We start from the raw sequence: 25,519 nt of genomic DNA on the forward strand, positions 1-25,519 counted from the left end.
CAGGCTTTGATCGAATCCTTTGAGCTCTTACTGACCGACAGATATGGGACACCACTTGTTGCTGTGGAATCTTGTTCTCCTCAGGGCTAAGCCCTTCTGGGATACCTCCTCAAAGGGGAGTTTCCCTTATCTCAGTTCTGTTTCAGGAAAGATTCTCCAAAGGCTTGTTTGCTTCTTGTTTCTTGCGTTTATTAATATTTATTATCAAAAGACTTGGCAGGTCTTCCCCAGACTTTCTGCACAAGTTCAGTCCACCACAGCTTTGGCTCTAGTTTGCTTGAATAGCACAAAATGGCCTTGAACTGCATAGCCTTTTTATCTTTATTCTTAATCTTTCCCAGTTAAGTATAGACACGTAAATTATTTTTCTTAGTGACCCTATGACCCAAGACGTTGTGTGCTGCACTGCGGCATTCTCTATCCAATCACCTGCTACTACCCAAAAACCTCTAAAAGAAGAAGATGAAGAAGAAAGAAGAAGGAAAAGAGACAACACCCCAAAGTAGCCATTTTGTCTTCTTGTTTTCTGTTTTCTAAACTAGCTTATACACTAAACTTTAACTTTTTTCACCCAGTGACTTAAGAAAACTCTCTAATCTACACACTTACACTTTTAGTTTTTCTACTTAATTTTAAAAGTTGTTTTCATGCTGTTCAATGAAATTCAATGTTTTCTTGGATGTCAGAACTAGGAACCAGAGACAAGGGCACACTCTGTGCCTCAGACTCCAACACAGATCCTTTAGGTGCTCACTTTTCATCACTCTCTAATTTATACAAAAGCTACCACTGGCTACACTTTTGAATCACATGACCTTGCTTCAAAAAATGACCCTCTAGGATTCTTTCTAATGTGCTGAAATACATTCTAGTGGACTCATTTCAATAACAACTTTGCTTCTTGTGTTATTCATTCTTAATGCTATCTACATTTCCAAACTTAGCAGTATCTATTAGTAGTTCTTCTCTTTTCCTTATCTTTATTCCCTGTATACTACACCTTACACACACTGGCTATCTCTGAGTCACCCAACACCAATATTCTTTTTTATATTACTAACAAGCAATGTATACAAAAGGATGACATGTTCTGCACAATCTCCAAGGAATTGGAGTATGACACGATGTAAAACGAGTTTCTGAAAACACTGCCTAAAGTAATCATCAGAAGTATATGCTGATGTAAGCCTGGAGTTCACAAGCCTTGACTGTTTACATGGTTTCTAAAACCTCATGTGACTGCTCAGTGTTGTTCAAACACTTGTCAAACTCAGAGGTGCTTGATGCTGTCACCATTTCCTGGGAGAAGCTGTCCCAGTGGCTGACCATGCTCTGGGTGAAAAACCTTTTCCTAATATTCAAATATAACCTGCCCTGAGCCAGCTGCCTGCCCTTTTCTTGACTCCTGTCACTGGTCACAAGCGTGAAGAGATCTGCACCTGCCCCTGTGATTCCTCTCAGGAGGATGCTGAAGACCCCAAAGACTCTCTTTAGTCTCCTCTTCTCTGGGCTCAACTAAGTGACCTCAGCTGCACCAAGGCCTTCCCCTCCATACCCTGTCCCATCCTTGCTGCCCTCCTTTGCATTCTGTCTAATGGCTTGATAGCTTTTGACATTGTGCTGCCCAAAACTGCACCTCTCTGCTTTCAGTGCTTCTCTTGGTTGCTCCTTCAGGCTGCTGGCACCACCAGCAGAGACACAGAACAGCTTCTCCTGCCAGAGTTAGCCCTGTCATCTGCACTTCCCCACATGTCTGCCTTGATGTTCACTGGGGACCTCCCTGGCAGGTTCAAAAGCTAAACTTGAACATTTTTCACATGCTTGCTTAACATATTTATTCACTTACATGAGGCGTATTTCTGCTGAAACTACAAACTTCTATACTTACTTCAAGTCTGTGCAACTTTATAGTTCTAAAGCTTCAAGCCTTCTCCAAGGTCTCAGGTCAAACTTTGCATCCATCTCTATCTCGGAGCCTGTATGCTCAAGGCCTTGAAAGCTTTCTATGCCTGCATTCCCCACATCTGCCTGTGTCACAGCCTGTGCGGGTTTAGGATGGTCACCAGACAGGACGTGTCCCAAGGAGGCCGTGCCAGCTTCTGTGCAAGGCCCCGTGCCCTTCCTGCTGCGGCTGTGTCGGCAGCCCTGGGGCTCCTTCTGCTGCCCTGAGCCTGCAGAGCAGGGCAGCGTTTGCTGATGGTTTGAGCTGTTCTTAAAGATCCTGTCAGGTGGCCTTAGACATTTGGAGTGAGGGATTCCTTGCACCTGGGCCAATTTGGGTGGGCTGGGGGTGGCCTGAGGGCAGGTGGCCGTGTGTGCAAGGGCCCTTTGTGACATGGTGCAGCATGGTCACCATGGCATGGCACAGGACAGGGTGTCAAAGGGCCCATGTGACATGTGGTGACATAGGAGCTGGTGGTGACACAGCCACACCACAGTGCTTGGTGCATGCGACAGGACAGGACACACCAGAGCGGTGCTGTGAGGAGCCCCTGCACAGCACACTCGTTTCTGTCAGACCCGGAGCTTTTCTGAAGTGTTATTCCTACACGTGACCTCGAGGCCAGACCTCTGTCCTTGACGAGGAGCCTCCCGTCCTTGTGGCACGAGGCCTCAAGGCCCAAGAGCAGGACTTGTCCTGTGGTCTTGCCAGGACTTCAGTCTTGCAGGTGCCTTCCAGCCACAACTGCAGCACTTGCTGACGTGAAGCTGTTGCAAGGCATCGCTCCTGCAAGTAGCCATATATCCAATCACTGGCATGGAGCAGAGAGCCCTGAGAGCACCCAAATTGGCCTGGGTGGAGGAGGAGGAAGAAGGAGGCCCTGGAGCTTCCCCAGAACAGATGACTAAAGAGGTGCAGCAGTCCCAACTGCTGCAGGAGGGTGAGTGGCAGAGCTGGGCCACAAGGCTGGGCCCTGCATCCAGCTGGGTCCTGTCCCATCCCATCCCATCCTCTGGGGACACACCCATGGACAGGACCAGAGAAGGGCCAAGGCTGTGCCTTGGCAGAGGCTGTGCTGCATTAACCGGGGGCATCCCAGAGCTGTCCTTGCCTGGGGAGTGCACGGCTGGGCTGTGTTCTCTGGCCTCTCCTGTAGCCCCTCAGCTCTGGCTGCTCTTTGCCAGATGCAGCCATGGACCAGACTCAAGAGCAGGACCCCGCCTACGGCCTCATCTCCAGAACAGCACAAGTACCTGCAGCCATCCCCACCTGGGCTGGGCCTGCTGGCACTGCCCAGCCAAGCACCGAGCTTGGAGCACTCCATGCAATATCCCTCTCTTCCTGCCCTTCTTTCTCCTGCCTGACTTGCAAATTCATCAAGTGCATTTGGGAAGAAGAGACCAGCATCATGGGCACTGTGTCCATGGAAAACTGTGATGCCTACACCACTGACACCAGTGCTACCATGCTGAAATGGATTTTGGAGAAGGCTCTTTGCAGTCCAAAGCAAGTAAACCCTGTGGCCAGGGTTTGATCCTCCAGGAATTGCTTGGCCTCCCAAGCCATGCCTGCTGCTCACTCTAAGCCTTGGAGGCCATTGCAGTGTGATGAGAAGGAAAGCACTTCTCTGGGGAAGCTGGGGACATTCCTGACTCCCTCTGACAGCTTTCCAACTCTCCCCACGCCTTCTCCAGGTGCCCGCCATCGTGAAGTGCATCCACCAGGTGCTCATGACCAATGAATCTGCTGAGCACAGGCTGGAGAGGACCCTGCTGGATCTCACCGAGGCACAGCCCGACAATGTGGTCATTACTCTCCTGCGTGTGGCCCCAACGTGTGACAGGTATGGGGCCCACCTGTCCAGAGGGCTCACGGCTCCCCAGCCCATTGCCCTGTACAACCTGGCCCAGGTGTGTCACCAACAGAGAGGGGCCTCTGGCTGCTCCCTTTCCCAGCCCTGGCATGTCAGCCCCTGAGCCTGCTGCCGTGCTGCCACCCTGCCCCTCAGCAGCTTGTCCCCACAGGCCTGGGCTGCCTGGCTGCTGCTGCTGCTGAGGGGCAGTGGGCAGAGGCAGAGCTGGCAGCCAGCTCAGCTCCCTGCTGCTACCCAGGCCATGGGGATGTGTCTGAGACCCTGTGCCTGACATGGAGCTCTGACCCTGCAGAGCTGCAATGACCATATGGAAGAGGATCTTGTGCTCGCCCAGGACTGCACAGAGGGCACTCCTGATACTCCTGGATGTGCTGGGGGACTGGCCAGAGTACAGCAGGTGCACCTCGGATTGGAAGACCACGGGTGTCTTTGCCCTGGCTGTGAGTTTCTGGAACTGGCCTGCACTCACCCCAAGGCTGCCTCTCCAGCAGCTCTGCACCCTCCTTCCCCCACTGCATCTCCCTGCCTCAGGCACTGGGCTGAAACCAGGCCTAGGGGCAGCTTCAAGGCCACCAGGCCAGGTTCTCTCCCTGCGTCTTCCCCGGCCTCTCCCTGCCACACTCAGGCCCTGCTACACGGACACCTGGACACTGAGCGCTGTCTCAGGCTGCTTTGTCCCCTGCAGGCAACTGTGGTGATGTGGAAGATCCTCCAGGTGCCCTGCTGGCCAGAAGCTTTAACAGTGTATTTCCCCCAGCTCTTTGTGCATCTGCTCCTCCAAGTGTTCTTCAGCACAGAACAGATGCCAGAGGAGGGCTGGAACTTCTGGAAGAGATGCCAGGAAGAACACGGCTTTGCCACCAGCCCCAACAGGTGCTCCATCCCAGTCCTCCTGCCCCTGCCACATCTCAAGGGCAGAAGCCAGTGCTCCCAGCATGACCTGGACTTTGCTGTGCACACAGGTTTGCAGTGCAGACCCTCAAGTCTCTCCTCTGCCAAATGCACCATGAGGAAGTGGTGCTGTCAATGGAACGCAAGTGTGGCTGGGACACACTGCTGTGTGCTGACACCCACCACTGTGCCGTGGGTCTGCTGGCCAGGTGAGACCCCCTTCTCCCCACTGCATCTGGCATTTCTGCCCTGGGCTCTGGACCTGGCCCAATACCGTCCCCGTGCTTGTGGGCCAGAGGGCCTTGTTAGCAAGGGATGGTCAAGCAGACTGGGAAAAGGCTTTCCTCTGGGAGAGGAAATATCCCACAAGGAGCTGCCTCCCAAGGAGCCCATGTCCACTCACATCCTTGGGGAGAAAGACCAGGCCCATGGGAGTGAGTCCCCTGGCAGAGGTTTGCTCAGGGTCCTGGTCCCATTTTTACCCTGCCAGGGAGATGTGCCACGCTTCTCTAGGGTTGTGTTCCAGAATTGCATTGCACTTCCTCTGGCTGCTCAGCACACAAGAGCCACGCTGGGATCTGCCCGCCCTGGCATTCCTTGTGGAGGTGAGCCTGATGGCCAGCACTACCTCCCTGAGCTGCCTGCCAGCTCTCTGCCCTCTCATAGCCGCAGCTGCCTGGGACGCTGCCCGTGCCCTGTGCTGCTGCCTGGGCCCGGCCCTGTGCGGTTCCAGGCTTCTGCCGGCTGGCTTCCTTGTCACTGCCCTGTGCCTTTCAGATCCCAGAGTACCTGGACTCCAGTGAATGCAGTGACAGTGTTGTGCAGGTCTCCTCAAGGTGCCTGCAGAGCGAGTGCAGGGAGAGGCATCACCTGGCGCTCAGGGCCCTTCTCAAGTTCATTGACCATCCCTCCGTGGTGAGAAGGGGACAGTGGCTGAAGCTGGGGAATGCAGTCACTTGGGCTTGGCTGGGCTTGGAGCTCTGAGGCAGCTGCTCCCAGCTCTCCTGACTCCCGCTTCAGCTGCCCCAGTGCTTAGGGACTGGCCTTTGCACTCTGGGTTCTGCCACAGCAGCAAGCTGCGATTTCACACACTTGTGTTCCACACAGGCAAAAAAAATGTGGAGCCTGACTGAAACACTCATGGACCTACTTCAGGACAAGGATACAGACATAATTGGGATGTCACTCATCATACTCAGCTTCATATTCACCTACAAATACATTGTGGTACCCAGCCCCATTGCCCTGCAGCTGGCTGAGGCGCTCCTGCCGCTCTTTGACCACGTAAGGCTCTGTGCCCTCAGCCACGGGCACTGAGTGCTGCCCAGACACTTTGTACTCTGTGGATTTTCAGGCCTGTGCCAATGTGAGCCTGGAGCACACAATGCTAACATCAACTAACATCATTTACCCTTCCTTTCTTACAGGAGAATAGCCAGGTCCAGCTGCTCTCTATAGGGCTCTTCCAAGTTACAGTGGATTTTTTGGGAAGGGGAAGAAATCCTTTGGAGATGCCTGTGCGCCAGAGCCTCCTGCCCCTGTTCTTCCATTGCCATGATGAGAACCAGCGTGTGGCAGAGGTGAGGATTCGTGGGCTGCTGGTGTTGCTCTGGGAGGGAGCTGGGCTGCCTCCTGCCCTGGTGCCTTGCCGGCCGCTGCCTCCTCCAGGCCTTGGCACAGGGACGCGGCTCCTGTGCCCTGGGCTGTGGGGCCAACTTTGGGTCTCTGCTGCTCTCCAGGCCTCCCTGGAAACGCTGCATTGTGCAGCCAAGTTCCTGAAGAGGAGGGATCTCCAGAAGCTGGAACAGGAGAACCTGTGGATGTTGGGCGACATCCTGGTAAGGGTGGCCTGCAAGCCCCAGCCTCAGGCTGGAGAAGCCCCCTGCCCCTGGTGCCCAGTGTGTGGGGCTGGCCGGGCCTCAGGGCTGGGCGGGCACGGGAGGCCGGGGCTGGGGCACAGCCGGCGCCAACCCTTCCCTCCTGCCGCTCTCTGCAGCTGGCACAGGACAGGAGCCGAGCGGCCGAGCACCTGCGCCGGGCCCTGCCGTACCTGCAGAGCCCACAGGAGTCCCTGCGAGCGGCGGCCATCAGGTTCATCGGTGAGCCACGAACCTGGCTCGGCTCCCTCCCCGCCCCGCCGCAGCTCGGCCCCAGCCGCGGCTGCTGTCCCGGCAGCGGCACCCGGGCCCGGCGCCCTGGAGCCCCGGCTGCCCTCGGGGCTGCTGCCGGCTTCTGGCAGCCGTGCCCTTGGGCTGAGTCAGGATGCGGCAAGGGCCCGGGGTGAGCCCTGCCGGGCCAGGAGGGCGTGTGGCCCCAGGGCTGGCAGCGCCGCTGGCAGGGAGCTGTGCCGCTGGGGCCCTGACAGGCTCTGTGTTCCCAGGGATGGCCGGGCGGCTCCTGAGGGGGCAGCAGGCAGAGCTGCAGCTCATCTCCGAAGGTGAGTGAGGGCAGCGGGCTGACAGCGGCGGCTGGCGGGGGGAGCTGCAAGCCCTGGCCCGGCTGCGGGAGGCTCTGCTCCCTGTGCGGATGAGGGGCGGCGTGGGCAGAGCACACCGAGATTTCAGGGGTACGTGGGGCATTCGTGGCCAGCAGCTTCGGGCTGATCCCCTTGGTCCATGCTCCCTGCTGGCCATGGCAAGAGCCGGCTGGGATGGCCCTGGCAGGGGGCTCTCGTTGGGTCACCGCAGGTCTGGGATCTGACCGTGGCTCTGTTGCTCTCTCTTCCAGCCCTTGAAGCCATGGCAGGTGACATCAGCCTTGAGGAGGGAAGCCTGGCCAGTGAAACCCTGGACCTTCTCAGGGCAGGAGACCGTGCCCCGGTGTCCGTGTTCGTGAGGCTGAGAGATCAGCTCCACAGGGCATGGAGGTCACGGCCTCGTCCATGGGGCTGTGCCTGGCTGTGCTGCTGGAGCTCCACTGAGACGTGACCTGGGAGCCTCTGTCTGCTGTGGCCGCCTGAACCAGCAGGCATTTTCCATTTATTTCCAGTCTGTCCTTTTCATGTTTTCAGTTTTCTGTAGTGTTTAAATATAGGATATGTTCTAAGAAACAGACTGCAAGACTGTTCTTTTGCTGCCCAGGGTCTGCAGGGCATAGGGGAAGAGGGGGAAGAGGGTGCTTGTGCTCAGCAAGCTGCCCAGGTATGCAGTGGTGCAGGGAAAATGGCCAGAAGGCCCTTGGCCTTTGGTGGTTGTGCTGAAGCCACAAGTCCTGTCCCAGCCTGGCAGCGCCGTCTGTGTCCTCCTGCCCGTGTGGTGCTGGCTGGATTGCTGAGGGCTCCCAGGTGCATCTTGCTCCAGCTCCATGAGCAGCCCCCAGGCTTGATTTGCCTTGTTCCTGACAGCCGGCTGCTCTGGTGCTTCCCTGGAGCTCCTAACTGGAGCAGGTTTATCTGAGAGGGGTGAGAATGGCAGGATGTGCCAGGACCAGAGCCCTTGGTATTTCAAGGAAGAATCCATCAATCCCCTTTTCCAGGAGATCCCAACCCTCTGAATCACACCTGGGATAGAAATCAGCAGAATGGCTGGAGTTCTTAAGACCGGAATGCTGGGAATAAAATCTGGTCTATAATTAACCCCATTTCCTGATGGGAAATAATCCAGGAATTTGGTTCCTGGAATTGGAAAAAGAAGGAAATGTTTTTTTGGGAGGTGCGATTGGTCCTCCTGGACAGGGGATTTCCCTAATCCATCCTTCCCTGATTGAGGAATGGAAGTTTGTGGGATGAGCCAGGATTAACAGACCCCTCCCTCAGGTGTGTGATCCAAGATTTTTCTGCTTTTTCCCAGCCCAGGTTAGCCATGTGCAGCATTCCAGAGGGATGGGGCTATCATGTTTGTAATCCATGATTTTCCCATTTTTTCCCCAGTTGTTCCCAGTCCAGGTGAGCCGTGTGCAGCCTTCCAAATGGATTGGTTCAAACCAGGAAGGATTTTATTTCCCATGGGAATAAACCTGGGCTCCAAAACACTCCCAAAATGGCAAAATCACAATTTTAGCAGTTTTTTCCAGCTCCACATTGCAGGAATTCATGGATCTGCTGATGGTGATAGTGGATGCTCATCCCAAATAATCTGCCTGTTTGTCTAGGAACACTCTAGTGATGGTGCTGATACAAGTTGTGCTGATTCAGTCTGCTGAGATTTGTGGGGATTTTTTTTGTGTGATTTCAGGGGTCTGGGAGGAGCGGGGGGGGAGGGGGGGAGGGCAGGACACAATCTGGATCTGGAAAAATACCGAATAGTGCAGGGAATGAGGAAATTGTCGTGGAAACAAGCACAAAGGAACTGGGAAAAGAAGAATTTTTAAGAAGGGATAAAAAGGATAACATTCCAACCAAATGCACTGGATGTGTATGGATGCTGAAAGCAGGCAGGGAGCACAGAGCCTGTGTGAAACTAAGTCACACAGGCTTCTCTCTCTGGCCTGGGAAAGCATAAGAAGGAATCCCAACAGTCCTTGTTAAAGGACACCAATTGGCAGGTGTTGTTTAGTCGAGGGCTGGTGTTCCACTTAAGCAATGAAGGTGATGTGTACCTTTAATGAGCAATGGGAATTTTACCTCTCAGACCTTCTCAACCATGTGTATAAAAGAAGATTAAGAATAATAAACTTTGCTCTCTTGGACAATGCAGCTAAGGGAGTCAGTGTCGTACTCCTCGCCATTCCTAATACAGTGCGAGAGAAAAGAATAACTTGGAGGTGGAATAGGAGAAATTCCAACACAACAGGTTACCAAGGCCTGGGAGGGCCCAAACTTTTCATTTTATTTGGGAAATTTTTTGGTGTTTATCAATGTTATTGGATTTTTTTTTCCAAGAAAATCCCACTTTTCCTTTCTGATGGGACTTGCAGTTGCCTCCTGTTCTTGTAGTTCTGATTTTGCCCATCCTCATTCCCAAAAGTTTTTCGAAACTTCTGTAAAATGATGAAAATGATGATGGACTGTGGCCTTTTTTCTTTCTCCTTACTTGTGATGCTATTGCAGTGAAAAGAAGAAAAAACACTGATAAAAAATGGGAAAAAAAATATAAAAAGATCAGCATTTTACCATGTATCAGTGTCTGGCTATTTCTTTTAAAGCTTTGTTTGGCTAATGTTCTTTTTGCTATAAAATAGAATTATATGAAGCCCTGGGGAGGTTTAAGAAAAAGAGAAAAAATGTAAATTAAAATTTTAAATTTGGCTTCTTTTTCACAGGAGCAATCCTTTTAGACTACAAATAAAATAAAAAAAAAATCCCACAAAAAGAGCAATAGAAGAAATAATCATAATCACAATTGTCCGTATTCTGAATATTTATTCTTTGTAGTTTTTTGGGGACTAAAAGTTTGCAACTTTATTTTGCTATTTAAAAGACCTTATTTTCTCATGTATTATTCTGGAGAAGAAAACTGCTTTGCTTTTTTTGATTTTTAATTTTTATTCCTTTGAGTTGTCAGCAGTTTTCCTCATTGAAAATTAAAAAAATAGAGGGATAAAGAGATAAGGGGAAAAAAGAAATAAAAAAGATTAAAATAAAGGAAAAATCTCTTGAAAATATAAAAACTAAACAAAAAATTCAGTTACACTGTTTCTAGTGTGTGACAGAGTGCCTTGATTTTTCCATGGTGCTTGGTGCTTTCCGGACTTGTAGAGTTGTCTGGACACGATGTTGAGCTTGGCAGAGATTCCACAGCTGCTGGAGCCATTCCCAGTTTTCCTTCCCACCTGTAGTTTTTGATACCGTCATGTACATGACCATTTTTTCACTGTAGTTGTACCATTTTTCATATTCCTGATGCCCGGAATGCTTTTATTCCATTGAAATTTGTTTCAGCAGCTGGAAGATTTGAAATTCCCAATGCCCAGAATGTGTTATTCCCTAGAAATTAGGAAGGGGAGCTGGAGGATCTGAAATTCCCAAAGCCTGGAATGCTGTTATTCCACAGTGTTGAAGTCTGGAATACAGAGTGTGTGCCCTTGTTTCTGATACTTAGTTATAAGATCCAGAAAAACACTGAATTTCATATAACATGAAATTCATGAGCATGTTTTCATAGTGATACATGAAAACTAATGTTGAAGTTAGATGGAAAAAGCTAAAAGTGTAAGTGTGTAGATTAGAAAGTTCTTTTAAATCACTGGGTGAAAAAGTAAGTTTAGAGAACAAGAGACAAGATGGAGGATTTAGGGTGTTGTCTCTTGTCCCTTCTTCTTTCTTCTTCATCTTCTTCTCCTAGAGGTTTTTGGGTAGTAGTAAGTGATTGGACAGAGAATGCCGCAGTGCATCACAGAGGTGATGGGTCATTGGGTCATTAAGAAAAATAATATATGTGTCTACTGTTAACTGGGTAAAAATAGGTATAAAGATAAAAGAACTGCGTATTTCGGGGTCATTTTGTGCATCAGACACGAAGTGTGCCACAAGGCCTTGTTTGTACCATCAGAAGAAAGAAATGTACCATATTGCAAAGATTAACCTTGTGTAGCCAGCCTGGAGAGACCTGTTAAGTTTTCTGATGACCTTTTAATAAACACAAGAAACAAGATTCTAATGAGCTTGGGAGTTTTCTTCAAATCATAAGAACTGAGATAAGCAGGGCTCCCCACGAGGGAGGATCCCAAAAGAATTCAGTCCAAAGGAGGCTGAGAAATCCAAGAATAAAAAGAAAAATACAGAAGAGATGCAGCAGAAACAGAAACAGAAACAGAAAAAGGATATTTATAGAAAAGTTACACACAGGAATTTGGGAGGAGAGCTGGAGGACCTCAAATTGCCAATTCTTGGAATGGTGCTATTCCATGAGAATTTTGTGGGAATTTGGGAGGGGAAATAAAGGATTTGAAATTCCTGATGTCTAGAATGCCATCATTCCAAGAGAATGTAGGTGCAGAACTGGAGGATTGCAAATGGCCAGTACTTGGAATGCCGTTATTCCATAGGAATTGGGTGGGAATTTGGAAACGGAACGGGAAGATTCAAATTTCCTGATGCTCGGATTGCCGTTATTCTATGGGAATTTGGGAGGGGGGATGGAAGATTTGAAATTCCTGAAGCTTGGCATGCTGTTAATCCATAGGAATTTGGGAGTGGAAATGGAGGATTCCAAATTCCCAATGTGTGTAATGCTGTTATTCCATGGGAATTTCAGGAGGGAAGCAGGAGAATTCTTAATTCCTGACACCCAGAATGCCATTATTCCATGGGAATTTGAGAGGGGAGGTGGAGGAGTCAAAAATCCTGATGCCTGGAATGCCATTATTTCATGGGAATATGGGAAGGGAACAGGAAGATTTCTAATTCATGATGCCTGGAATGCTGTTATTCCATGGGAATTTGGTGGGAATCTAACAGTGCATATAAAGGATTCCAAATTCTCAATTTCCAGAATTCTGTAATTCTATCTTTTTGGTGGGAATTGGGAAGGAGGGCTGGAAACTTTTTAAATTCTTGATACCCAGAATGCCATTATTCCACAGGAATCTGTGAGGGGAGCTGGAGGATTCCAAATTCTCAATGCCTGGAATGCCGTTATTCTATGATTTCCCAGCGTTGCCCAGCAAATCCAGCCCCTGAGCTTCAAATCCAACTTTTGACTTTCAAATCAAACATTTGACCACATAAACCATCTTGGAATTCAAGTCCAACCTCGACCATCAAATTTAACCTTAAAACACCTGGGATGGGATGGGATGGGATGGGATGGGATGGGATGGGATGGGATGGGATGGGATGGGATGGGATGGGATGGGATGGGATGGGATTGATAGGACGAAGCTGCTTTTTTTTTTTCCCAGAATGCAAGGAAGACAGTCAGAAAAGCAGAAGGAAACATAACAGTATCTCTGTACTACTGAATTGTCCTGGGAAACTCAGAAATTGATGGTGTTCTGGTGCTACTGCCAATCCCTTCCATGGAAAAAATTCATTCCAGGAGGGAGCAAAATCATCTGACAGATGCCCAGAGTTGCCAGCAGTTGCTCCAGGAGCTCCTGCCATCAGCCCCTGCAGGAAGGAGCCCAGCCCCCAATGCACTTGGGCTTTGGCTGCCCTCTGGCACAGAAGCCCCCCAGGGGCACAGGTCTCTGGGGCAGAAGAAGGGCACCAGCACTGCCAGGGCTCGGGGGGTGGCAGGTCTGCTTCAGAGGGGACTCTGCCACATCTGCTGATTTCAGTGCTCGCTGGGCCCCAGGGCTCAGAGCAGCATTTGTGCCCTGGCCCACACGTTCCATGTCTGTGTCACAGCCTGTGTGGGTTTAGGATGGTCACCAGACAGGATGTGTCCCAAGAAGGCTGTGCCAGCTTCTGTGCAAGGCCCCGTGCCCTTCCTGCTGCGGCTGTGTCGGCAGCCCTGGGGCTCCTTCTTCTGCCCTGAGCCCGCAGAGCAGGGCAGCATTTACTGATGGTTTGAGGCATTCCTAAATATCCTGTTGGGCTCATTCAATGTGTTCGTTCCTTGTTTTCTCACAAACCAGAATTTCTCATTCCCAAACCTTGTTCAGATTGAGGAGGAGGCTGCAAGGAAGAGGAAGATGCCCCAGGACACCCGGGCAGGTGAGGAGGAAGTCAGTGCCCTTTTCCCCCTCTCTCCTGCTCCATCTCCCAGCCCAGCCTGGCCCCCAGCTGCAGGAAAACCCCGCTGCTGATGCTGTCCTGCTGGGGATGCACTGGGGGGATCTCCTTCCCCTTCCCTCTGGCACGGAGGCAAATCCCATCCTCTCCTTGTCCTTCCTCCCCCAGACAAGGAGCTGAGGATGGAGACCAGAGAGGACAAATCCCCACAGCAGAACCTCATAGAAGAGGCTGTTTTGAGTGGCTCCAGAGTGCAAGAAAAAGCCCTGGAGATCCTGCAAGAGGAGGGGCTCCAAACCCCTTTTCCTCTAAGGAGGAAAGACCCACCCTCTGACAGGATGGCAGCCAGAGATCCAGCCGGGGCTCTGAGCTGGTGGTCCATGAGCAGCTTCAGGATGGGGAGAAGCCCTATGAGTGCTTGGAATGTGGCAAGAGCTTCAGCCAGAGCAAGAGCCTGATTTGCCACCAGATGATCCACACTGGGGAATGGCCCTATGAGTGTAGGGAATATGGGAAGGGCTTCAGCTGCAAATCCAATCTCATCATCCACCAGCGCATCCACACTGGGGAGAGGCCCTACGAGTGTCCCCAGTGTGGGAAGAGGTTCCAAAGCGGTTCAGATCTCCTCCAGCACCAATGGATTCACACAGAGGAGGGGCCCTTCCGCTGCCCCGACTGAGGGAAGGGCTTCAAGGACAAATCCACCCTCATCACCCACCGGCACATCCACACTGGGGAGAGGCCCTACAAGTGTGGGGAATGTGGGAACAGCTTCAGCTGGAGGTCCCAAATGACCATCCACCAGATGATCCACACAGGGGAGAGGCCCTACATGTGTCCTGAGTGTGGGAAGAGCTTCTCAGACAGCTCTCACTTGACCAAACCCCAATGGAGGCACCACTAAGGAAAGCCCTGCAAATGCCCCAAGTGCAGGAACAGCTTTGTGCACTGCTCCAGCTTCATCCCCCCTTGGAGGAACCACACTGGGAAGACACCCGGTGATCCATGTTCCCTGTGATCCACACCTGTACCTCTTCCTGCCCATGGCAATATCATGATTTTGCATTGTGGAATGTGAGGGTCTGGCCATGGCCCTGTCATTAGATTCAATCCCATCTCAGATCATTGCCAGGGGCAGGAAAAGGACTCGCTCTCTCTCTTCCAGGCAGGAGAAAATACGTGGCCAGGAAGAGCCAGTTGCTGGTGTTGTAGTTTTCCCTGTAAATAGTTTGTCTTATCCCTCCTGTTACCAAAATTGTTTCTGTTCCTGTTTGTTCCTTATCTGGTTGCTGTTCCCAGCAAATTGTTCTTATCCCAACCCGGGATCTTTGCCTTTTGTGCTTTCCACAGGAGTTGGGATGGAAGCGAGTGGCAGTGCAGTTTTAGCTGGAGCAGGAAATTGGGGAATCCCATTCCTGAAGCCCAGCCTGTGGAAACCGAGCATCCCAGCTGGTGCCAGGCCTGGTTGCTGTGGCAGCAGCCTTGGGAGCGGGTCCCTGGCTGGGGGCTGCAGGAACCTCTTCCCTCTGGTGGCCAGGGACAGGAGTGGAGGGAGCAGCTGGCACTGAGCCAGGCAGGTTTAGGCTGGATGTGAGGAAAAGGTTTTTCCCCCGAGGCTGCTGGGGCACTGAACAGGCTCCTCAGGGAGGGCTCCCAGCTCCAGGGCTGTCTGAGCTCCAGCAGCACTTGGCCAGTGCTGCCAGGCCCAGGCTGGGATTGTTGGGGTGTCCTGTGCAGGGCCAGCAGTTGGACTGGAGGATCCCCATGGGTCCCTCCCAGCTCAGCCAATTCTGTGGCTCTGTGATCCCATGAGCCTGGGGATGGGACTGCAAATGGTTGCCATGGCAATGGGGTCTGGCTCCAGGCCTGAGCTGGTGTCCACGGCAACAACTGAGGCATGGGGTCTTCATGGAGCTGCCAAGGGACTGACCATAGCAACAGGGGACTGTGATGGTTGCCATGGAAACAGACCATAGCTACAGGGGGCTGCAATGGTTGCCATGGAAACAGACCATAGCAACAGGAGGCAGTGGTCATTTCCATGGAAACAGACCATAGTCACAGGGGACAGTGATGGTTGCCATAGAAATAAATCATAGCAACAGGGGGCTGTAATGGTAGCCATGGAAAGAGACCAGAGCAACAGGTCCTGGTGATGGCTGCCTACCAAGGATCAGATTTGGTACAGACCCTCAGAGGGGATCCATGGGGCCATTCCCAGAGTCTCCAGGCTGTTCAAGAGCTGCAATGTCACAGGCACAGTCAGGGGCTACAGAGAGACCTCCCAGGGGTTTCTGGGGATGCTGAAGAGCCGTGTGGTCAGACACAGTCACAGTAATTCCATGGTGACATCCCAGGGGACCTTGGGCTGCAAAGGCACCGCTCTGTCACAGGCACTCATGCAGGCTCCACGGTGACATCCCAGGAGTCCCCAGGCTGCCAAAGAGCCGGGATATTACAGACACTCCCACGGCTTCCTGTCATGGGCAAAGTGGGAGCTTCTGGCAAAAGCTTTATTTCTTTATTGGAGAAACTCCTGCTGAGTCATGAAGTGGAGAAATGACACTCAACAGCCACCGTGGATCCTCAAAACCCTCCAGAATGCCTAGACTTTCAAATCCCTTCTAAGCAAAGAGACTGGAAGCGGCTGGATCCAATTGCAGCCCCAGACTTTCTCAAAAGGTTTATGTGTACAGATTGGACAGGTGGAATTGAACCGTAATGCAGTTTGTCCCACAGGATTAAAAATGGAATACCATCTGTCTGTTGCCGCTGAAGATGAATAGATCACACGGACACAGGTCGAGGTGTGGTGAAAAGAAGAGAGAGTTTATTTTCCCTCCCAGGATTTATAGGCTTCTGACCATGGCCACGGATTGGATGGTCAGGATAACACTTTCCCACTGCACTGGCCATGAGAGATGCCCATCACAAGATGTGTAACAGAAAGAATGTACACATATCTATGCTTACAGTTACTGTCCTGGGAAAGTACTTAGAAAACTATGTTAGCAAACTCAGAAGCTGAGTTTTCAGAGTGATAAACTCTAATTAAAATAAATAGATGGGCCTTGCTAAAATTAAAGGTAGATAGAGAGGCCTTGCTAAAATAGAGGTAAAGCATTGGCTAATAACTAATTGTCGATGTTATGCTTGTTCAGTTGGGCTTATAGTGAGAAATAAAGTATCTGGTAAAGAACTTCAAGAACATAAGACAGTTGCAAATCAGAAACTCATTGAAGATATGAAACAAGGAGCCCAGCCAAGGCTCCATTTGTCACTTTGCATTGAAAAGGTAGAAAGGGCAGAAGGAGGAAGAGCCATATCCCTTCCTCCCTTCTGTGACCCCTCCTCAGAAAAAGACCACTGACCCATTTCAAGGATCATGCTTAACTGCTTTTTTCCAAAGTAGCATAGGAAGTGAAAAGTTGGTGGGAACTGGGTCATGAATATGTATTTGTATTCAATACTTCTGTAAATAAAAAGCCTGTATTCACCTGTGCTCCGGGCTGTGTGTATTAAGGGGTGACCTGACACATCAGCCTAGTGCTGTGAATAAACATACACTTTTTAATCCTAAAACAGTTAAAGAGTCTTTGTGTGTCTCAGTTGGATATTGATACCAGATCATATCCATATTTTAGTAAATCAGCCTTAAAATGAATCCAAAAATTGCATGTGGAAAAAGGAAAAGAATTTGGGGGTTTGGGAAGAGTAGGATGGATTTTGTTAACAGCAAATAGGAAAAAGCACCAACAGAAGGAACAATTGTTTTTGGAACACTCCCATGTGGAGTGACAGAAGAAGGTTATAGTCTTGAGCTCAGATTTGTTTGTGCAAGTGAAACAACAACAACAAGAACAATGATGATAATGATTATAATAATGATAATAATGATGATAATGATAATGATGATAATGATGATAATAATATAACACAATAATATATATTTATATACATAATTAAAAATTGATAATGTGAAATAATGTCAACAGTACTGATTTGTGAGTTTTGGCTGCTCACTGTAACACTAAGCACCCTACAAAAAAGGACTGGCAAAGACCCAAATGTCAGTGGTAAACTTTGTGAATTGTATACACGGAATAAAGGAGGAAGGGGTGAAATTGGCTGTTTTTATAGGGTTTGGTGATACTATGATGCAGAATGCTTTGTCTGTTCCTGTGAAAAACACACTGATTAAGACTGCTGGGTTTTTCATGTACCAGACTCTCTACAAGCTGCAGGATTGGTTGAACAGGTGAAGGAGTTGTTAAGGGAGCAGTTGATAAAATGAGGAGATGGGAACCTGTCCTGGTGGAGAACCCATCTCCCAGATGTGTTCCATGCCCTTAACAATGGGCCCACTGGGGAAATGGAAACCCCTGGGTGTGCAGGGCTGCACCCAATTTGCAAACACAACCATGGACAGTGAGACTTGGACTGCCTGGGAAATGGTTCTGGGTGTGATGGCCCCTGACAGGGCCACCCCAGAGGCTGCAGGGCTGGACCTTCATGCACTGGAATTAATTAGGAAAAAGCCAAAGCAAATGAAAGTTAACAATACAAGAACAGGAATTCAGATTCCTCCAGGATGCTTTGGTTTGGTAACTGCTCACTTGAGCTTGGCCTTGCAAAGTGTTGATGTCATGGGAGGAGGAATTGATGCAGATTATCAAGGAGAAATTAAAGTAAGTCTGTTAAACAATAATGAACAAGATTTTGTTTTCCAACCCCATGGCAGGATAGAACAGTTATTAATATTGCAGTTTTAAAAACAATTGTGAAAGAAGGAGATCCACCTCCAATCACCTCTGTTCATGGAGATCAAGAGTTTGGATCCAGCAGTCCTAATAATGGAGCCAGAGTGTGGGTCCAGAGGCCAAATGGGCCTCCAGAGGCAGCTGAAGGAACAGCTCTGGGGAAAGACAACACTGGTTGAATCCTGAAACCTGACCATGAAGAATGGGAATATATCCCTGCAGCCAAGCGTTCTCTGACACAACAAGCTGATGTTATGGGATATTGTTTTACAGATGCTGCCAGACCAAATCTCCCTGTTTGGCCCAACGACCCCTTTGGAAAATGCTCTGATCCACGGGGCTCCATGTGAAGGTTGATGTGACACTGAGGGACTTCCACACCAATTCCAGCCAGGAGCCTGGGTGCCCGTCAGGGACTGGGACCTGGCACTTCTCCAGCCAAAGGGGAGAGGATCCCAATTTCCAGCTCCTGGCTGGAATTGGTGTGGAAGTCCCTCAGTGTCACATCAGCCTTCACATGGAGCCCCGTGCATCAGAGCATTTTCCAAAGGGGTCGCTGGGGCAAACAGGGAGATTTGGTCTGGCAGCATCTGTAAAACAATATTGACTTGTTGTGGCAGAGAACGCTTGGCTGCAGGGATATATTCCCATTCTTCATGGTCAGGTTTCAGGATTCAACCAGTGTTGTCTTTCCCCAGAGCTGTTCCTTCAGCTGCCTCTGGAGGCCCATTTGGCCTCTGGACCCACACTCTGGCTCCATTATTAGGACTGCTGGATCCAAACTCTTGATCTCCATGAACAGAGGTGATTGGAGGTGGATCTCCTTCTTTCACAATTGTTTTTAAAACTGCAATATTAATAACTGTTCTATCCTGCCATGGGGTTGGAAAACAAAATCTTGTTCATTATTGTTTAACAGACTTACTTTAATTTCTCCTTGATAATCTGCATCAATTCCTCCTCCCATGACATCAACACTTTGCAAGGCCAAGCTCAAGTGAGCAGTTACCAAACCAAAGCATCCTGGAGGAATCTGAATTCCTGTTCTTGTATTGTTAACTTTCATTTGCTTTGGCTTTTTCCTAATTAATTCCAGTGCATGAAGGTCCAGCCCTGCAGCCTCTGGGGTGGCCCTGTCAGGGGCCATCACACCCAGAACCATTTCCCAGGCAGTCCAAGTCTCACTGTCCATGGTTGTGTTTGCAAATTGGGTGCAGCCCTGCACACCCAGGGCTTTCCATTTCCCCAGTGGGCCCATTGTTAAGGGCATGGAACACATCTGGGAGATGGGTTCTCCACCAGGACAGGTTCCCATCTCCTCATTTTATCAACTGCTCTTTTAACAACTCCTTCACCTGTTCAACCAATCCTGCAGCTTGTAGATAGTCTGTACATGAAAAACCCAGCAGTCTTAATCACTGTGCTTTTCACAGGAACAGACAAAGCATTCTGTATCACAACATCACCAAACCCTATAAAAACAGCCAATTTCATCCCTTTTTCCTTTATTCCTTGTATAAAATTCACAAAGTTTACCACTGACATTTGGGTCTTTGCCAGTTCTTTTTTGTAGGGTGTTTAGTGTTACAGTGAGCAGCCAAAGCTCACAAATCAGTACTGTTGACATTATTTCACATTATTGATTTTTAGTTATATATATAAATATATATTATTGTGTTGTTATTGTTATTTTTATTGTTATTGTTATTATTTTACTTGGACTAACAAACCTGAGCTCAAGACTAAAACCTTTTTCTGTACCTTCATGTGGGAGCATTCCAAAAACAACTGTTCCTTCCGTTGGTGCTGTTAAGAAAATCCATCCTTGTCTTCCCAAACCCACAAGTTCTTTTCCTTTTTCCATATGCAATGTTTGGATGCATCTTAAGACATCCTGCGGTTCAGCCTCTTTTAACCGACTGCCCCACTGCTCGCACGGTGCTCCCACCTCAGCCCCACTCCAGAGCCAGTGAACTCTGGGGAGGGCTTCCCTTCTGGGAATTTCAGATGGGACTGATTCCTTACATTTACATTTAAAAAGTGATATTTTGTTGTGATCTGGCCAGACTTTGCCAATTTTGTTTCACCAGTGGGCAGGGTCAGCACCAAAGGCACAAACACCACCTGAAGGAATCAGTGTCACTTACTGCAGCTCCAAGCAGCAAAGGATCACAAAAGGAGCAGCTCAGCAATGCACCCAATCATCACTGCCAAAGATTGCCTGCAGGCATTAACAAAGATCCAGTTCCCCTCAGACTTCGCCATCCCCAGATCCACCCATCAGCTGGGGAAGCTGTCACAGCCAAGGACTGGAGAGCCACTCCTGGACACTGGGAAATCCTGCAGGTGCCTCCAGCCACAGGTGAGGCTCAACCTCTGCTGTGAGAGAGGGCCCAGCTTTGATAGTGCTGAATAAACAAACTGACAGCACTTCTGCTGTGGGAACATCTGGTTTCATCCTCCTCTTGGGTCCCTACCAAAGCCTGGCCAGGCCTCAAGGAGGAACCAAGGGAGTTGACTCTGTCCATACACCCCAAACAAGGCCAGATATCAGACTGAATGGCCTTGTCTGGCTTCTAAACACAGAAAGGTCAATCCATGTTTCATTGATGAGTGGATCCATCTATCACAGTGCTAATGACCATGCATATTTCAGTAATGAGCAGACAGACAGATAACCTCTGGTTGGAAGGTTCATCCAGAGGTCACCTTTGGCTCAGGGCCTGTTGTTCAGGCCTCACTCAGGGCCTGTTGTTCAGAACTTGGCACTTCAGGGACGAGGTTTAGTGCTGGGCTTGAAACTGCTGGGTGACTGGCTGGACTGGATGAGCTCAGAGGCCTTTTCCAGCAAAATGGATTCTAAAATTGCAGGATTCTATCTGCTGCATTCAGCTAGGTCCATTACTTAGCAGCATTACTTTGGCCCAAAAGCCCCCTCTTGCTCAGCTCTTGTGGCCTGAGGCTTCAGCTCCTTCAGCTCCTGGTGCTGAGCTGCTCACGCTGAACGAGACGACTCAGAGAGAAGAATACAGTTCATCCAATTCCTTCTGGGACACAGAGAGGGGAGGTGTGAAAACAGGAGCATTGTTTGGTGTGGCCTCTTCTCTGCCCTTCACACCTTTCAGGGCTTTGAACCAGCCAAGAGCTTCCTCCAGGAGTTCAATGAAGCAGCTGTTCCTGCTCCCAGGTCTGGCTCTTCCCAGTCTCTGACCTTGACTGCTTTTGTCGCTCTTGCTGTGCCCTCTGCTCCCCCAGGGCTCGGTGGCTGCTGCCCAGGACTGTGGGACTGGCACAGATCAAGGGGTCGAGCCCCTCCTTTCTGTGCCCTTGGAGCTGCCTGGTCACAGCAGCCTTTTCCATCTGGAAGCTCCACATGGAGAGGAAGTCCCCAGCTCTGTTCCTGGCGTAACATGCAGGAGCCCAGGGCTGCCATTTCAAGTCCCTGCTGGCACTGAGGGCTCCCAGGTGCCTCAGGCTGCTGTGACACCGCTGCACAGGGAGGGAAGCATGGCAGAGGCTGCACTGAAAGTCAGTTCCATGTGCTGCTGTTGGTACTGCTGCGGGTGCTGGCACTGCTGGTGCTGGTGGTGCTGGTGCTGGTGCTGGTGGTGGTGCTGCTGGTCCTGCTGGTGCTGCCACTTATGCTGCTGGTGGTGCTGGTGGTGGTGCTGGTGGTGGTGCTGCTGATGCTATGGCTGGTGCTGCTGGTGCTGATCCTGCCCCTGGTGCTACTGCTGGTGCTGCTGCTGCTGCTGCTGCTGCTGCTGGCACTGGTGCAGGTGCTGGTGATGCTGCTGCTGCTGCTGGCACTACTGGTGCTGCTTGTGCTGGTGTTGGTGCTGGTGACGATGGTGCTCCTGGTGCTGCTGCCTCTGCTGCTGCTGGTACTGCTGGTGCTGCCACTGGTGCTGCTAGTGCTTCTGCTGGTGCTGCTGGTGGTGGTGGTGGTGCTCCTGCTGCTTCTGCTGGTGCTGGTACTGCTGGTGCTGCCACTGATGCTGCTGATGGTGCTGCTGGTGCTGCTTCTTCTGGTGCTGCTGCTGCTGGTGCTTGTCCAGCCCCTGGTGCTGCTGCTGATGCTATGGCTGGTGCTGCTGCTGGTGCTGCTGGTGCTGATCCTGCCCCTGGTGCTACTGCTGGTGCTGGCGGTGCTGGTGCTGCTGCTGCTCGCACTGGTGGCAGTGCTGCTGCTGGTTCTGCTGGTGCTGCTGGTGCTGGTGATGCCACTGATGCTGCTGGTGGTGCTGCTGGTGCTGCAGGTGCTGCTGCTGCTGATGCTGTACTGGTGATGCTGGTGCTGCTGGTGCTTCTGCTGGTGCTGCTGCTGGTGCTGCTGGTGCTGGTCCAGCCCCTGGTGCTGCTGCTGGTGCTGCTGGTGCTGGCAGTGCTCGTGCTGCTGTTGCTGGTGCTGCCACTGATGTTGCTGGTGGTGATGCTGGTGCTGCTGCTGCTGCTGCTGATCCTGCCCCTGGTGCTACTGCTGGTGCTGGTGGTGCTGCTGCTGGCACTGGTGGTAGTGCTGCTGCTGGTTCTGCTGGTACTGCTGGTGCTGCTGGTCCTGGTGCTGCAGGTGATGCTGCTGCTGCTGCTGCTGCTGGTGATGCTGGTGCTGCTGGTGCTGCTCGTGCTGGTGGTGGTGCTGCTCGTGCTGGTGGTGGTGCTGCTGCTGGCACTGCTGGTGAAGCTAGTGCTGGTCCTGTCCCTGGTGCTGCTACCGCTGCTGGTTCTGCTGGTACTGCTGGTGCTGCTGGTGCTGCTGCTGCTGGTGATGCTGGTGCTGCTGGTGCTGGTACTGCTGGCACTGATGGTGCTGTTGGTGCTGGTGCTGCTGGTCCTGCTGCTGCTGCTTCGGCTGCTGGTCGTGCTGCTGCTGGTGCTGCTTTTGGTGCTGGTGCTGCTTTTGGTGCTGGTGCTGCTGCTGCTGCTGTTGGTGCTTCTGGAGCTGGTTCTGCTGGTACTGCTGGTGCTGCTGCTGCTGCTGCTGGTGCTGATCCTGCCCCTGGTGCTACTGCTGGTGCTGGTGCTGCTGGAGCTGGTGCTGCTGGAGCTGGTTCTGCTGGTACTGCTGGTACTGCTGGTGCTGCTGGTGCTGCTGGTGCTGCTGCTGGTGCTGATCCTGCCCCTGGTGCTGCCGCTCGTGCTGCTGCTGATCGTGCTGCTGGTGGTGCTGCTGCTGGCGCTGCTGGTGAAGCTGGTGCTGGTGGTGGTGCTGGTACTGCTGCTGCTGCTGCTGCTGCTGCTGCTCCTGCTGCTGGTGGTGCTGCTGCTGATGCTACTGCTGGTGCTGCTGGCGCTGCTGGTGCTGCTGCTGGTGCTGCTGCTGATGCTTTTGGTGCTGGTGCTGCTGCTGCAATCATTTTTCCAGCACTGCCCCACACTGAGGGATCAGATCCAGGCACTGCTTCTGCTCCCTCGGGACCAACCCCACTTTGGTTGTTGCTGTCAGTGCCAGCACAAGCCGTGGCTGGAGCAGCAGGTGCTGACAGTGCCCCAAGGCCCGGGGCTGGAGGGGTCCCTGGGCTGGGGCTGGGAGGGAGCTGCCCCTTGTTCTCCCTGTGCCTCACGCAGAGCTGGGCCAGGCACAAGTGGGGCAGCAGAGCCAACAGGGAGCCTGCGAGTCTCTTCCAGCCGTGCCTGCTCAGAGTTTGGCCTTGGAGCTTTAGGTGGGCAAAGGCAGCTGCTCTGCTCCCTCTGCGTGTGCCCGTGTTCAGCAGTGCTGCTCCATCAGTCTGTGCCCAGCAACGGGGAAAAGCCTCAGCCCTGCAGGGCCAGGAGCTGCTGGGCTCTGCCTGAGCAGCTCAGCCAGCGGGAAGGGAGCTGCTCCACACAGGAACCAGGAGCAAAGGACAATTCTTTTTCACAGCATGATTTCTGTTTTAAGGGGAAAAATGCGGAAAAATAAAAGAAACTTCTATAAAATGTGAAAGATAAAAACAGAACCCAAGTGTGCAGTGAAAAATCTTCTCTAACTTTGAATTAAGGTGTAATTGGTCTTTTGAAACATAAAACTCAGTTATTTACTTTGTAAATGTGCTGATGGCATGATGCATCTTACCGGCGTCAGGAACCTTTTTGAAAAAGTTTGTGGGGTTTGATTCCAATATTGTTATTTGAAATTGTGGTGAAATTGGAGTGAAGCAAGAAGAAAGTGCTTTGCGCCTTCACAGCTCCAAGCAGCACTGGGAATCTAAATTCTGTCAAACCCCAAATCCTTTAGAAGATGCCCTTCCTTCTCACCCTGTGAATGAGCCGCACATTCCCTTTCAAACATTCAGGGGTTTCTTAAAGATGCAAAGTCCCACTTACAGCTTTTTGCTCTGGTTTGGAAGTGCAGAGGGGCGATTCTTCATCCATCAGCTCCAGACTGCACTGCCTCAGGAACACAGCAGTGGCACTTCTAGAGGAGGAAGAAAGTGCAATTGCACAATTGCAGCCAAAAAGAAAGGAAGAGTGGGACACAGAAAACATCCTGTGCAGATGCAGGCATTCAGCTGGGACTGTGGAGAGTTTGGGTTCTTGCCAATTGGATGTGTGTCCCTAAGTGCAATCTCTTGGCCTGCAGGAGAGTCTCACTCACCTGCAAAAGCAGAAAGCTCAGGCGGTGTGCTGGGAACGGGCTCGTGTGATGCAAAGCTGTCAGAGCAATGGGAGGGCAGGGTGAGCCCAGCTGTGCCTGGGGCTGAGCCCAGCAGAGCCCTGGCAGAGCCCAGAGCAGCCTCAGCATCCGCAGAGCCCGGCTGCAAGGAGAGAAAGCAGAAACCGCCCGTCAGCTGAAGGCTCCTGTCCCCTTGTCCCAGCCACCCGCGGTGCCCAGGCCATGCTGGCCGTGCTCAGAGCTGGGCCCAAAGCTGCCCATCACTGCTGCCTTTGGGAGCAGAGCAGGAGGGCAGGCCATGTGCCCAGCCTGCAGCCAGCCACGGCAGACCCAGCCCCTCAGCAGCTGTCCAGAGACAAAAAGCAGCTTGGCAGCCAACTGAAGAATTGCTTGCATCCACCCCAGCCAAGGGGGGAACCTTTGGTGCCTGGCCAGGCTGTGCCATGCCCAGATCTGGGAGCATCCCCTGGCTGTGGACTCACCTGCAAATTGGGCGTGGAGCGAGTCTTTGAAGAAGACATGCCAGAATTGAAATCCATCATCTTCAGCTGGCCAGCTGGAGGAAGAGATTGCCATCCTTGAGGTTGTCCTTGGTGTCTCCAGCAGCAGCCCCACCTGGTAACAGCTTCTCCAGGGGCTCCTTCTCCTTGCCTAGGGGCAAGACCAGGCTGTCAGTGCTCTGCCCAGGGTCCCAGCCATCAGTGAAGCAGACAAGCAAAAGCAGGGGGAATGGTGGCCACCAGTGCTTGCCACACCAGGTGTCCAGCTCAGCTCCAGCCCAAGAGCTGTGTGTTCCCTTCTGATGACCCCTGCTCACAGCTACAGGCACGACAAAAACAGCCTGGTTTGCTTTGCCACCGATTGCCAAGAAATGTGTGGAGCTGTTACCTGCCAGGCCCCTGGA

General features: G+C 51.4%; 3 protein-coding genes across 3 annotated transcripts in view; 2 read left to right on the forward strand and 1 right to left on the reverse strand.

Moving 5' to 3' along the window:
* The window catches only part of LOC147646881 (uncharacterized), a 450,805-nt gene that overhangs the window by 214,069 nt on the left and 211,217 nt on the right, over window positions 1–25,519 (forward strand). The gene's annotated exons all lie outside the window — the stretch shown is intronic.
* The window catches only part of LOC147646884 (uncharacterized), a 107,458-nt gene that overhangs the window by 46,276 nt on the left and 35,663 nt on the right, over window positions 1–25,519 (reverse strand). The gene's annotated exons all lie outside the window — the stretch shown is intronic.
* LOC147646888 (maestro heat-like repeat-containing protein family member 7) lies at window positions 2,293–7,755 on the forward strand. The gene is made up of 11 exons (XM_086872806.1): window positions 2,293–3,785; window positions 4,108–4,255; window positions 4,501–4,688; window positions 4,778–4,915; window positions 5,197–5,621; window positions 5,814–5,990; window positions 6,134–6,286; window positions 6,446–6,544; window positions 6,703–6,805; window positions 7,087–7,143; window positions 7,434–7,755. The coding sequence occupies exons 6-11, from the start codon at window positions 5,823–5,825 to the stop codon at window positions 7,631–7,633; spliced, it is 780 nt and encodes a 259-aa protein (XP_086728932.1). The 5' UTR covers window positions 2,293–3,785; window positions 4,108–4,255; window positions 4,501–4,688; window positions 4,778–4,915; window positions 5,197–5,621; window positions 5,814–5,822; the 3' UTR covers window positions 7,634–7,755.

Source organism: Cyanistes caeruleus, unplaced genomic scaffold (genome assembly GCF_971803275.1).
Source record: "Cyanistes caeruleus unplaced genomic scaffold, bCyaCae1.hap1.1 HAP1_SCAFFOLD_76, whole genome shotgun sequence".
Classification (NCBI taxonomy): Eukaryota; Metazoa; Chordata; class Aves; order Passeriformes; family Paridae; genus Cyanistes; species Cyanistes caeruleus.